General features: G+C 40.5%; 1 protein-coding gene across 1 annotated transcript in view; it reads left to right on the forward strand.

Moving 5' to 3' along the window:
* CCDC33 (coiled-coil domain containing 33) overlaps positions 1-15,039 on the forward strand; it is a 75,984-nt gene that overhangs the window by 13,245 nt on the left and 47,700 nt on the right. Inside the window, exons 4-10 of the mRNA XM_075208302.1 lie at positions 7,913-8,076; positions 9,135-9,268; positions 10,658-10,767; positions 11,220-11,321; positions 11,405-11,496; positions 12,046-12,160; positions 12,519-12,648. Of these exons, the coding sequence (XP_075064403.1) occupies positions 7,913-8,076; positions 9,135-9,268; positions 10,658-10,767; positions 11,220-11,321; positions 11,405-11,496; positions 12,046-12,160; positions 12,519-12,648 (847 nt within the window). The remainder of the gene's footprint in view (positions 1-7,912; positions 8,077-9,134; positions 9,269-10,657; positions 10,768-11,219; positions 11,322-11,404; positions 11,497-12,045; positions 12,161-12,518; positions 12,649-15,039) is intronic.

Raw genomic sequence — 15,039 nt, forward strand, 5'->3', positions numbered from 1 at the left:
GGTCCTGTTCAGTCCAGTGGTGCTGTGTCCTGTGCTCTGTGCTTCTAAGGGCATAGTTATTTCCCCATTATTCCCAAGTTTTTAAAAAATAAAAAAAAAGTTATAAAAAAAATTAAAATAAAAAATTTTTAAAAAAAATAATTATAACCAAATTTGCAAAGCCAATCCAGCAGTATATAAGCCCATTGGTACTGCAATATTACCAAGTTCACACATTCAGCAGTAAAAGTCCAGTGGTACTGCTATTACAAAGTTCACTGATTCAGCAGTATAAGTCCAGTGCTACTCTCCTGTGCCGCATATAATTTTTAAAGGCTTTGCCGAGTGTGTGTGGCTTAGGGGTACGCTCTCTTGTGCTACATATAATGGAAAACCAAAATTTGGAGGATAAAGTAGGGAAAGATCAAGACCCACTTCCTCCTAATGCTGAAGCTGCTGCCACTAGTCATGACATAGACGATGAAATGCCATCAACGTCGTCTGGCAAGCCCGAATCCCAATCTCCTAGTACAGGGCATGTAAAATCCAAAAAGCCCAAGTTCTCAAAAAATAGCAAAAAGAGAAACTTAAAATCATCTGAGGAGAAACGTAAAGTTGGCAATATGCCATTTACGACACGGAGTGGCAAGGAACGGCTTAGGCCCTGGCCCGTGTTCATGACTAGTGGTCCAGCTTCACCCAAGGATCTAAGCCCACCTCCCCCCCCTACAAAAAATTTAAGAGAGTTATGCTGTCAGCAACAACAACAAAACAGCAAAGAACTCTGCCTTCTAAACAGATGACATCACAAATCCCCAAGGCAAGTCAAAGGGTGTTGTTGGTTGTGAACCCTGACCTTCCCATCACTGTACGGGAAGAGGTGACTCCATCCAGCATTTGCAGCACGCCCTCTGCATATGCTGGAAGGATCACCCACAGTCCAGTTACAGATTTGGCTAATGAAGGTGTGAATGTTGTACACTGGGAGGAGGATATTGATGTAGCTGGCGCTGAGGAGGATGTTGATGATTATGATGCAGCCAGATACCAAATTGCCTTTCTCAATTTCTATTTATATTCTAGATTATATAACGGCTGAAAAGTTTCCTGTTTTACTCCTAGTGGAGAGGGGATCTGATGCAGACAGATACCAAACTGCCTTTGTCCATTTCTTTGTATATTTGAATTTCTAGTTCTACAGTCTATGTAGGCTGCTTTATTTATATTCAACTACAAGTGTAGGGTGGGGGGGGGGGGGGGGAGCATAGATAGCCACCAAAATAACGTGGTCCATTTAATTTCACTTTCTAGCTCAACAGTCTGTGCAGCCTTTTTTTATCTTCAAAGTATTTATATTTACAAGCCTTGCAATCTAAATTAACTAGAGGTAGTGACGTGGTAGAACTCCAAAAGGCAGTTTGGAAGCCCCTGTACAAACTGGCTCTATTTTTTAACTGAGTTGTCCCCCCTCCAGTGTGTACTCGGAAAGAGTTTTTAGTGCAGCGGGGAACCTGGTCAGTGAGCGGCGAAGGAGGTTGCTTCCTCACAACGTAGAAAAAATGATGTTTATAAAAATGAATAATCAATTCCTCAATGAAGTACAGCACTGCCCTCCAGACAGTACAGAGGGACTGTGGTTGTGGAGTCCAGCGGGGATGAATTGATAATGTGTGAGGAGGAGGAAGTACACACTGTAGGGAGAAAGGAATCAGAGGTTGAGGATGAGGACGACATCTTTCCTCAGTAGAGCCTGTTTAGTTTGTACAGGGAGAGATGAATTGTTTAATTGGTGTGGGGGCCCAAACAAACAAATCATTTCAGCCACAGTTGTTTGGTAGGCCCTGTCGCTGAAATGATTGGTTTGTTAAAGTGTGCATGTCCTATTTCAACAACATAAGGGTGGGTGTGAGGGCCCAAGGACAATTCCATCTTGGACCTTTTTTTTTTGCATTATATGACCAATCAACAGTCGTTTGCCATGTTCAAAAAGTAAAACCAAATTTAAAAAAATTCAAGAAATTAAACCAAAAGTAAAATGCCCTGTCATAATTTAAAACAAGAGGTATTGACGTGCTCTAAAACTACTGTATTGTTGTTTATATTTTATAAACACTACACTTGAAAGCTTGAGTCTTTCAATAAAAAAGTAACTGTCCATTGCACGAATATTTGCAACAGGGACAATTTTAGGGTTAAGAAAGTCAACTAATAACACTTCGACGCTGTCTGTCTTTATAAACACTACACTTGGAAGTTGGAGGAGGTATTGTGGCCCCGGCACCAAATTTACTACCGGGGCCACTCCACTGTGCAGTCCATATTTAGGTGTATCAGATATTAAACAACGGTGACAGTTGATGCCCAATTTTTTAATTATATTGTGGCCTCGGTACCAAATTGTGTACCGGGGCCACCACACTACGCAGTCCATACCCTTTTTTGGTGGAATTCTGACACGTGGAGGGTTTTTTAATTATATTGTGGCCTCGGTACCAAATTGTGTACCGGGGCCACCACACTACGCAGTCCAGATACTTGTTTGGTGGAATTCAGACCAGTTGAGGGTTTTATTATTATATTGTGGGGACCACTCTATCTATACCACACTACAACTCTATACCACTCTATTTAATACTTTAATTCTATTTAATATTTTAATTCTATTAGTAGTTACCATAAAGAGGAACAAAATAAACCAATTTTACCAAAAGTATAATATGACTTAGACTTACAAACACTACACTTGAAAGATGGTGCCTTTAAATGAAAAAGTCAGTCTTCATTGCACGACTATGTGCAACAGGGACAGTTTTTTGGTTTACAAAGTCAACCAATAACACTTCGACCCTGTCTGTCTTTAACATACTTGATGGGATCTCAATGACGAATTGTCTGTACCATGTTTGGAGGAGGTATTGTGGCCCCGGTATCAAATTGGGTACCGGGGCCACCCCACTACGCAGTCCATACCCTTTTTTGGTGGAATTCTGACACGTGGAGGGTTTTTTAATTATATTGTGGCCTCGTACCAAATTGTGTACCGGGGCCACCACACTACGCAGTCCATACCCTTTTTTGGTGGAATTCTGACACGTGGAGGGTTTTTTAATTATATTGTGGCCTCGGTACCAAATTGTGTACCGGGGCCACCACACTACGCAGTCAAGATAGATAGATGCGTATCATAGATAAAGTACATTCAGTGGTGTGGGGCAAATTGAAAAATATTCAAAATGCACTGACATTATCAAAAACAAGAGGTTGTCACACGCTAAAACTCCAACATGTATATGATGGAGAGGATGGAGGAGCAGCCGTATGTGTAGTGTAATGCAGACCTGTTGAAGGTTTTTTATATATTTTATTGTGGTGCCCAGTGCCCACTCCTCTAGGCAGTCCAGGTACATTTATTGGTGCGATTCATAAAAGTTCAGGGTTTTTAATATATTGTGGTGACCCACTCCTCTACGCAGTCCAGGTACATTTATTGGTGCGATTCATAAAAGTTCAGGGTTTTTAATATATTGTGGTGACCCACTCCTCTACGCAGTCCAGGTACATTTATTGGTGCGATTCATAAAAGTTCAGGGTTTTTAATATATTGTGGTGACCCACTCCTCTACGCATTCCAGGTACATTTATTGGTGCGATTCATAAAAGTTCAGGGTTTTTAATATATTGTGGTGACCCACTCCTCTACGCATTCCAGGTACATTTATTGGTGCGATTCATAAAAGTTCAGGGTTTTTAATATATTGTGGTGACCCACTCCTCTACGCAGTCCAGGTACATTTATTGGTGCGATTCATAAAAGTTCAGGGTTTTTAATATATTGTGGTGACCCACTCCTCTACGCAGTCCAGGTACATTTATTGGTGCGATTCATAAAAGTTCAGGGTTTTTAATATATTGTGGTGACCCACTCCTCTACGCAGTCCAGGTACATTTATTGGTGCGAATCATAAAAGTTCAGGGTTTTTAATATATATTGTGGTGACCCACTCCTCTACGCAGTCCAGGTACATTTATTGGTGCGAATCATACAAGTTGATGGTTTTCTTATTATATATATTGTGGTGACCAGTGTCGGACTGGGGCATGAAGGGCCCACCGGGGGACTGCAAAGCTAGGGGCCCACCAGAGGGGGTGTGGCCAGCATCATAGAGGCGTGGCCTGACACTAGAGGGGGGAGTGGTCAGCCCATGAAGGACAGCTAGCATCATAGTGTAGTATATAAAGAATGCAGTGTGTATATAAAGAGTACACAGTCTTGACCTCCCCCTTAGATTGGGTAGAACAGTCACCAAAAATCTGGATTGTCCCACTAGAATCAGAACATTTGACAGACTGTCCTACCTGTTCTTGTCACCACCTGTGGCTGCTGGTTTCTTAAGTTGCGACTTGTCTGGATCCCGGAATGTTGGGTACCCTATTTTGAAAAAAAAATGGGTACATTTAGAAAATTCCAACCAGCCCCGGCGTAAAATCTATAGCACCCACAATTAATACTTAGGCCTTCCTCCAGCCCCAACATTAAAGATAGGTTTATTTATTAAGTGAGAATACTCTATTTCCCTCCCTCCAAACAGCCCCAGCAATAAATGAATATCATTTACATATAATACATATACCTATTTCCCACAACAGGCACTGCCATTAAATAATTCATATTCACATTTAATAAATAGACCTCATGCTCCTCAAACTCAGCCCCACATTCAATCAATAGCACCTAAACCACCCCAGGATTAAATTAAAGGTCTGTCACCCCATCTTAATTTAATAGGCCCCACTCTTAAATTAAATAGCCCACCAATAAATTAAATTGCCCCACCATCACCCCACAAATAAAATAGCTCCCATTAAATAATTAGCCCCCACCTAAACTCCACCATTAAATTAATAGCCTATCTCCTACCCATGTACTATTAAGGCAACCCCACTCCTTTCCCTCATATCACACATTATATTAAAAAACCCATTCCCTCATTATAGCAGCCCACACTCCTTTCATTCACACCATATTGTGGCCCCCCCCTCCCATTTCATTCACACAGTATAGCAGGGCCCCCCTCCCCTGTCACTCACACAAATAGCAGCCCCCCCCTCCCCTGTCTCTCACACAGTATAGCAGGCCCCCCCTCCCCTGTCTCTCACACAGTATAGCAGGCCCCCCTCCCCTGTCTCTCACACAAATAGCAGGGCACCCCCGTCCCCTGTCTCTCACACAGTATAGCAGGCCCCCCCTCCCCTGTCTCTCACACAGTATAGCAGGGCCCCCCTCCCCTGTCTCTCACACAGTATAGCAGGCCCCCCTCCCCTGTCTCCCACACAAATAGCAGGCCCCCCTCCCCTGTCTCTCACACAAATAGCAGGGCACCCCCGTCCCCTGTCTCTCACACAGTATAGCAGGGCCCCCCTCCCCTGTCTCTCACACAAATAGCAGGCCCCCCTCCCCTGTCTCTCACACAAATAGCAGGCCCCCCTCCCCTGTCTCTCACACAAATAGCAGGGCCATCTTTCATTCACACTTACCTTATTGCTGCATCTCACATGCTTGCTGTGCGATCAAAAGCAAAACAGGAAGTAACGTGCGTTCCACGGTGGAACGCACGCTACTTCCTGTTTCCTGTTTAGCGAAAGTGACTGGTCCCTGAGGAGGGGCCAGCCACCCACTGCCACGCTGACCCCGCCGCGCGGCACCTGGCTCCCGGCCCCCACCGACACAAGAATCATTTTTTTAGCCCCGCCCCACCACGGAGGAGGGCGGAGCTATCTGCCATCAGGGCCTACCGGTGGATTTCCCGGTCCACCGGCGGCCCAGTCCGACGCTGGTGGTGACCCACTCCTCTACGCAGTCCAGGTACATTTATTGGTGCGAATCATAAAAGTTCAGGGTTTTTACTTTTTAATATATATTGTGGTGACCCACTCCTCTACGTAGTCCAGGTACATTTATTGGTGCGAATCATACAAGTTGATGGTTTTCTTATTATATATATTGTGGTGACCCACTCCTCTAGGCAGTCCAGGTACATTTATTGGTGCGAATCATAAAAGTTCAGGGTTTTTAATATATATTGTGGTGACCCACTCCTCTACGCAGTCCAGGTACATTTATTGGTGCGATTCATAAAAGTTCAGGGTTTTTAATATATATTGTGGTGACCCACTCCTCTACGCAGTCCAGAAAGATACCTTGTTGCAACGTTTTGGACTAATAACTATATTGTGAGGTGTTCAGAATACACTGTAAATTAGTGGAAATGCTTGTTATTGAATGTTATTGAGGTTAATAATAGCCTAGGAGTGAAAATAAGCCCAAAAACTTGATTTTTAAACTTTTTATGTTTTTTTCAAAAAAAATCCGAATCCAAAACCTTAAATCCGAACCGAGACCTTTCGTCAAGTGTTTTGCGAGACAAATCCGAACCCCAAAAATAACGAAAATCCGGATCCAAAACACAAAACACGAGACCTCAAAAGTCGCCGGTGCACATCCCTAATAATGACATTCCAGCATGGTCAGGGTCATGTATAAAATTGCTGTACTGCCCTGCTGACCCATAATTAGGAGGAGACTTTGGTGACATTGAAAGAGAGGTGAGCGTGGTATCCGTGCCTTCATTTGAAGTGCAATAAAAAACAGATAAACAACTGTATTATTTATTAACCCTTGATGCAAGCAAGCAGAGCAGGACATTATAGTCAGGTTGCAGTGTGTAAATCACTAATTACATCTGCCAATTTTAAGATCAGTGGTGCAAAGACTATAGGCAATAGGCTACCATGCAGTGGAGGAAAGATGAATGGCATGCGTACCACCAACCTTAAGAACTCCAACAATAAATGGTTTTGGTTGTTCTGTAATGTTCCTGACGGGAAGCTTGTCCAGTATGACAATTCCCACATACACAGAGCACGTGTGGTCATCCAGTGTATAGATGAAGGTGACATTGATGTTATCCACATGTCATGGTCTTCTTAATCACCAGATCTGTACCCAATTGAGCATTTATGAGATATTTTGCCTGACGCAGCGTTTACTACCACAGTTGATCAGACATCAGTTGAGTGACATTCTTATGAAACAATCATCATCAACATTATCAACATTTATTTACATAGCGGCAGCAGATTGGGTAGCGATTTACAGTTGGGAACAAACAATAGTAAAACAATAGCGGGTAATACATACAGAGAGGTAAGAGGGCCCTGCTCACAAGCTTACAATCTATGGGAGGGAGCTGCATCTCTCCTAAAAATCAAGACATCGGTAGAGTGAAGGCCACTGTGCATACAGGCCATAGAACTGCATGTGGTAGCTTAATGCTCTATCAAGTGACTTTAGAATGGTGTTTTCAATTTTTGTCTGTGTATAAATTTTACCAATTTGTATATTGGGTCTGTTCACATGTTATTAATGTTATGTTTAAATCACCCTTTTCTTATATTTTCTTTGCATTTCTTTTTACTTTCCACATGGAATACTGGAAAAAACACACACATATATATGTATTAAAATACATGATGCTGCTTTCTAAGAAGAATGTTTTATTTAATTTTTCATCCATTATTTATTAGTTCCAAATGAATGGAAAAAGGGTAAAATATATTAATGCATGGACCCTTAGAGGGTTATTGAATTGCCTTGTAAGGCACAAATATACAGCTATGGCTCTGTCTATAGTGCTGTGTTCAGTAACTCCTCAGTTGCCATGGATCTGCAAAACAGGACCCTCTCTCACTAGCTTGCAATCATGATTGTAAATCGAGTTCTACTGTTCACTGTCAGGAGAGATACTATGCACTTTTTTAGTAGAAGATAAATTAGGGGAGTAATACTCTGTGTGATTCTATTTATTCACCTTCAGGGAAGCTCACCCTACTCAGTCTACCTTTTGTCTTTTTTATTTGGTCTTTTCTCCCTTAGGTTATAGAGAAGCCCCCAGCTCCAGGTGACCCTGTGCATGGTGAAGATAGAGAAACAAAACTTTTACCCCTTCCTGGAACTGAGACAGTTGTTGTTTTCCTCCATTCAGCCACTCACATTCCCTCAAATACGACTGGGTCTGTGCCCACCCCCTTCATCACTCTGTAAGTATGCAAGTAAGATTTGGGGGTATATTTACTAAACTGCGGGTTTGAAAAAGTGGAGATGTTGCCTATAGCAACCAATCCGATTCTAGTTATCATTTATTTAGTGCATTCTACAAAATGATAGCTAGAATCTTATTGGTTGCTATAGGCAACATCTCCACTTTTTCAAACCCACAGTTTAGTAAATATACCCCTTGGAGTCTAGTTGTACAGCAGGCTGCCACAACTAACCATTTCTGAGCTTGGTTATTGCTCCAAAGATACTATCTCTGTAATTTCATATTGCATTTTCTGCTAATTTTCTAGGTATTCACGCCAGATGGTTAATACATTTTTGGAATCTGAAAAATCACATTTGTCCTATATCGCACATTACTTCATATATTCTATTATGCTCATTGTTATACCCCTATGCTACACATTGTTTAACATTTCCTTCATAACACTGTCCTGATTGTGTGATATAGCAAATGGTAGAGCTTTTACAATTTTGTTTTCTCCTCCTTCATACATGTTTAATTATTTTTCTGGCCCAGTGGTTGACACTTGTGATAATCTCAGACACCTAACCTTAAACATCTTTGCTTCAAAAGCAGTTAATCCAGTCTGAAAATGGCTTGTATGGGGCTGCTAATGGGATTTTGCTACCCCTCCTTGTCTTCTCAGGGGGTTCACTTCCCATTAATATTTCATCACATTGGCCCAGAGCTGACAGATCACATGACAACAACCCCAGGCCAGTCCCTCCCTCACTCCTTTGTCAGTCACAGCCTGATGATTGACAGTTTAGACCTATGAGTGTATTTCCTTTTTCCTATTTACAAGTGGTTTGGATTCTGTATTCAGTCATGGGTCATTCATATTGCTGAAAAAATTAAAAATAAAATTATATATATATATATATATATGCAATGAATTACCTAGTCAGAGTAATACATTAATAATTGATCTACAAACATCACTCCAGTAGCTACAATTTGAGAAATATGTGGCATTAAATAGCTTAGGATTTATAATATATTGATTTTCTTTTATTAGTAACATGTGTTTTACAGAATGAGCAGCGTGGATGAAAAAAGAGGAATTGATGCACAAAGCATCTCACATGCTGCACGAACTCAAACTACCAGCCCAGTCTGGGGGGAGATCCTGACCATGACAGTGAAAGAGGAGGAGATAGAGAAAGAAGGTACCTGCATAGCAGTGATCTGCTAACACCACTTGTATGTAACACTGCACCCCTCTGTCAGAATTCTGTGAAACTGTAGAATACTGTACAATAGTGTATATCCTCTATTATGTAATTGAAATAGTGGTGCAAATACGCATGTGCTGACATGTCTTATACAGTGCTGGCACAAGCTCTGTGGTTCCTTAGGCATCCCACCTATTGGGACTGGTGGTCCCAATCACCCTGATTATTAACCATAATCAGGGTGATTGGGGCCACCAGTTAGTATGATACTAACCTAATTATTGGACTTCATTCAGTTGCCATGGGGTTTGGTAATGTGTCACAAGAAAAAGAAGCAGGAACTGGGAGGGTGGCCTACTCTACTGGAAGCCTGTGATGTCACTCATTCAGTGTTATATGAACCCATAACCATTGGCACCCTAGGCAAACTCCTAGGTTCGCCTAATGGTTGTTACGCCCCTGGCCTTGTCTTCTGTATTCATCTGTCCTGTATAATATGATGCATTTACCCTTTAGTTACCCAATCTTTTGTAGAATAGTGCAATTATTATTGTTATTGCTATTCAGTATACATAAAGCATCATATTATCACACTGCTCTGTATAATTAGTAAAAACTGCAAAGATATCACATAAAAGTACAAACTGAAACAAAGGGAAAAGAGAGCCCAGCTTGTGAGAGCCACCAATCTAAAGCAAGAAAGCACACAATTACAGGGACAAAATGTGTGGGCTGATTTTCTCCATTAACATGTCTTGTATGGATTAGCACAAGTACCTTCTCAATTAGCATTTCTTATATATAGAGATGTGCCACTAGCCTTCTTATGTACCTGTCTTATGCAGCACAGAACAATTATCCTTTCTGTTCACATATGCTATTAGTGTAGCACAATTACTCTTTCTGATAGCATTACCTAATTATGTGTGATATGTAAATCTGACCTGGACTTTATTTTTATTTTAAATTGTGCAATTAATCATAAAATAATATTACAGTCAATCTTCAAAGTACTTTCCCAAGTAACAATTATCGATTGTTTTCTTAAAAAAAAAAAAATCACCCCTTCTCTCTGAAATCATTGATTCAGAAACATTGAAACTTGCACTTAATTTTACTCTCATTTGACACCCATCATGTGCAGACATTACTGAGTCTAAGGTTGTTATTGAGTAGGGTATAATCAATGGTGGAAGGGTATAATAGTATAATCAGTGGGGGAAGTGGGCTGTTAAATGGTGGTATGCCATACTCCTACTGCCTTCATTGTAAAACTGTCCAATTCCATTCACTTACATTTTCCATACCGCCACTTTGTAATTTCCACTTAAACCACTGAGTATAATACATACTTTTCATAAACAATTTTTATTTCACTTGTAGAGCTGATCCTCACTGTGGCTGATAATCCCTCTCAGGATCTTCTCCTTGACTACCGCCTGCCACTCAGTGTTCTGCAACCTTTCCACCCATATCATCTGTGTATGGTGCAGGTACTAAATGGCTGTTAGAGGGTGAGGGGATTCTCAAGTACAACACATTCCACAAAATGCTATATAAATATCTGGGGAATGAGGACACACACACCAGGAGCTATTGTCTACAAGATGTAGAAGCCTCCTGTTACAACACATCATGAATCACTTATAAAACCTCACATTTACAAATCAAGATACTTTAAAGTGAAGCAGTCATCTACACACAGAGGAATGAGACATAATGTGGACTGAACCAATATCCATGAGAACTCAGCTTATCTATTTATTAAGAATCAATTCAGGATGAAACACCTTTTCTTCTGTGGTTGTCCAGTGTTTATCCAGTTTGTCATATCCCCTCTTGTCTCAGCTTCGCCCCTCCCCATCAGATTGTACGTTCTCATGTACAGGGCCTGTCTTGTCCATTGTCTTGTTATCCCTTATATTATGTCCTCTTCATTCCTCAGCCGCACAGTCAGGTTCCTGAAGGGTGCCATCTTTATGTCAGCATTGAGCGCAGAAGCAGCTGTATTGCTCAGCAGAGTGGGTTCACATATAGCGCTTTACAGGTGAGTTGGGCATGAATCTGCGAAAGATAATACATAGTAATAAATAAAATCCAGTAACCAGGTTACCATGCCTTTTCATGCAGGTTCTGCTTGTCGGCATAGAAGCTCCTCTTCAGGATCCATCTCATCCTCTTTTGGCAGTGGCAAGGATTGTGTCCAACTACAAAGATTATAGGTATGATTGTTATATACAATAAATAACATACAAATGGTCAGTATCTTCGGCAGTGGCACATATCAAAAGTTATGTTAATGTTTATGTAAGTTAATGCAATTTGAGAATAAAGATCATTCTGATAATTGTACAGGCTGTATCTCCAGCTATATTATACTTCACACAGGGATATTGTGGCCATAGAAAGACACCAGGTCCAAGTGTTTTTATAAAGGTTACTTAAACTCCAAGGTGACTTCCAAACTGCTTCCACTTTAATAATAGTGGTAGATATATAATATAATAAACTAGTGTTCATAATGAATGCATGACGTGGTGACATAATTGACAGCATTTGTGTATTGCATTGTCTTTAATAGCTTATTTCCAGGTTTCCAGGATCCACATTAAAATTAAGTGTATATCAAGATGTAAGTGCCTCTTCCTTCTCAAACTGCAATGCTAGCACAACTGAAACAATGTAATGTACTTCTCTCTTTGAAATATGAAGATATTTCATTATGTTAGTGCTTGTTTAACTGTGTGTATGTAATATTGTGTATCCTACAGTCAGGCCCACAAGCCTCCTGGTAACTCTGGGGTGAGTCATATCACCGTTGCATTCCCAGACCCGTCCCCATCTTGTTTCCAGGTGCCACAAAGAGCCACACAGGGACACCCACAGGTAACATTGATGTACTTACTATATCAAGAGTGTTCAATGCTAAAGATCTTGAGGCTTTCAGGCTTGGATCCTCAACTCCTACTCATATGCCACCATTTGCCCAACACCACATTTATATATGTGTATACAATAAAACATTAACTCCCTAGAAATTAAAACTTTGTTTTTTTTTAATTAATAGACATACATAAGTAAACAATTAAAACATGAATCCTGGGTTTGGACTTATTTCACAAACTCAAACCTTTGTGTTATGGCACAGACTTTCCTTTTGCTCTTTTTATAATCCTTGTCACAGTCTTCCTGTGATTTTACATGCAGACTCATTCCATCTGTGCTTTGTGAATCTTTCTCATAGATCTCTTTTCCTGGGCTTCCACCCTCCCAGCCTATATGGAATACCTCCTATATGTTTCAGGGAAGAGATGGGGTGACCCTCTTCAGCGAAGGACCTGCACTAGTCCTGGAATATTACCCTGTCACTGCTGGTAAATCTACAGGAGTTACTGTCTGGGCAATGTGTCTAACAAGTTGGACTTGCTTCTGTGATAGTCCCCCTAGAATTTAGGGTACACAGAGGATGACAATATAAATGCATAGTTGCACACAGATGGTTTATTCTTTATTCTACAGATGGCATGTTTAAGGCACTATTGTCACTGGTATCCTTTCTAAAACTAAAAATGTATCTCAAAAGCTTCCACATGTACTCAACAATCTGCTCTATGGAACCAACATTTGTAGAATTGCACATGACCAGCAAATATAATGTTAGACAAAACTAAAGGGGCCAATTTAACACAACCGGATCTCTGTCATGTTTGGCCAGACCTGTAAGACACGTTTGTTTAGCACTTGGGATGAATGACTTGGTCTTATAGGACACATGGTGGGTAGCTGATGACCACATACATGGTCAGATATGGCCATAACCCATAGTTTTATATTTACCAGTCATCCCAGTCAATGGCTGAATGATCCTGCTCAAATATTGATTGTTTTTGGGCCCATACACATTGCAATTTGTGCCCAATACAGTATTTGGCAGGCAAAATTACAGCATGTATGAATACATACATACAAACATTCAAACAAATTCCCTTTTTGGTACTGAAGGCCTAAAGTGGCACTGGCCTAGAATAACACTCTTAAAGGGCTGCAGGGAAATGGCTGTGAAGCAGAAATGCATGCATGTATTCATTTTATTTTCAATTCTATCCAATAAATATCATTTGCATGTTCACAGTTTATAGTTGAGCTGTATTAATTTGCACTGCTTGTTGGGAATCAGATGATATTGCACCTATGATGGGGGACAAGGAAAAGCTTGACATCTAATCAATATGAATAACTTCCTTTTTAGCTAAATTTTACACCAAATATTTCTCAGCGTGCTCATTATATTTTATTTTCTCTTATGATGTGTGTATGATGGATTCTATACAGAGCTACACCTTACCTTAAAATCAAACTCTTCTTATCTAAAAGACTTAAGGGTTTGTTTGCAATTATGAGGCACAAAAGCTGGATTTTTCTTTTTTTGCACCATTGTTGCAGGTGTTATACATCTACAGCAGGCAGTTGTGATGGTGCACCTGAATTGTACTAAAGTAAGATATTGTTTCTGTGCTCAAGATATTAAAATGCACTGCGAGTGGTAGAGACAGGGTGGGCTGGAACCCATTTCTACTTTACACTGCAGCAGGTACTGGGCATAACCCCTTTACATTAATGCCTGTTCAGAAGTGGCATTAGCTGCTACTTTCAGCTTTCAGTTCAGTGCCATTTGCATATCCTAAGTGTACAAGTTATACAAACTGCCACTTGAAATAAGGACAGTTGCCCTGACTCTCATTTTGCCAAGGGATAATACCTTAAACAGCTTTTCCAACCTTAAATAATTTGTTGCTCTGCCGACCCACCCTGGGTTCTGAGGGCATTGTATCTCTGATTGTGACTCAAAACAGCATGAAGGTTATTTCATGGGGTTGCAGCACTGATGGTTTCCTTGCTGCACTGTAATAGTGGGATAACACATTAAAGTTATAGGCTTCAAAATAATGTTATATTACATATAGCACATTATTATGAATCAGGGGGTTCTATGGAGCTGCTGGTCAACCCACCCATCACATGGTCTCTATGCTACTAGGAGGAGTAGAACTGAATCCAGAGCCTGCAGACAGATATGTACAGTAAGTATGGGTACAAAAGCATGTATCAGTATTAGGTTGTTTTAAACATGTTGCAGAATTAGTGGGGCTATATAAATGAATAGATGATGATGATTTGTTAACTTTTATTTAGTGATGGAGTAAGCCTTTTAAACAAGCAGTTTATTGGAAGAAATCCAGAATAGTTAAATTCAGTGAGGGAGGGAAATAAGTGGTGCAAAAAAATACAAAGGGCCCTTAAATCCATTTAGCAAATCAGCAAATTTATCCACAAGGAATTTGGAGCAGGTGAACCCAAATTATTATATATTATCATCATCATCTATTTATATAGCGCCACTAATTCCGCAGCGCTGTACAGAGAACTCACATCAGTCCCTGCTCCATTGGAGCTTACAGTCTAAATTCCAGCACATGCAACAGGGGCACTGACTAAATCTCAGCAACCAGATAAGCAAAGTGTTCAAAGACTATACTGAGCCTATAAATGGTTCTGATATGTTTATTGTGTCCTTTTCTGTCTGCCGGGATTCTTCTTACAATGACTAGCTGGAAATTAATGTTTTTTGTTATTTCTCTTGTTTAGCGGTTCTTAATGCCAATGGTATAGTACCATTCATTCCCATAAGTTACTGACTCGTAGTTTTGCACAGAGTAAAGAAAGGGTGAATACAGGTTAGCTTTACATAACCTTAGGATTGAGCT

This window comes from Mixophyes fleayi, chromosome 4, assembly GCF_038048845.1.
Source record: "Mixophyes fleayi isolate aMixFle1 chromosome 4, aMixFle1.hap1, whole genome shotgun sequence".
NCBI lineage: Eukaryota > Metazoa > Chordata > Amphibia > Anura > Limnodynastidae > Mixophyes > Mixophyes fleayi.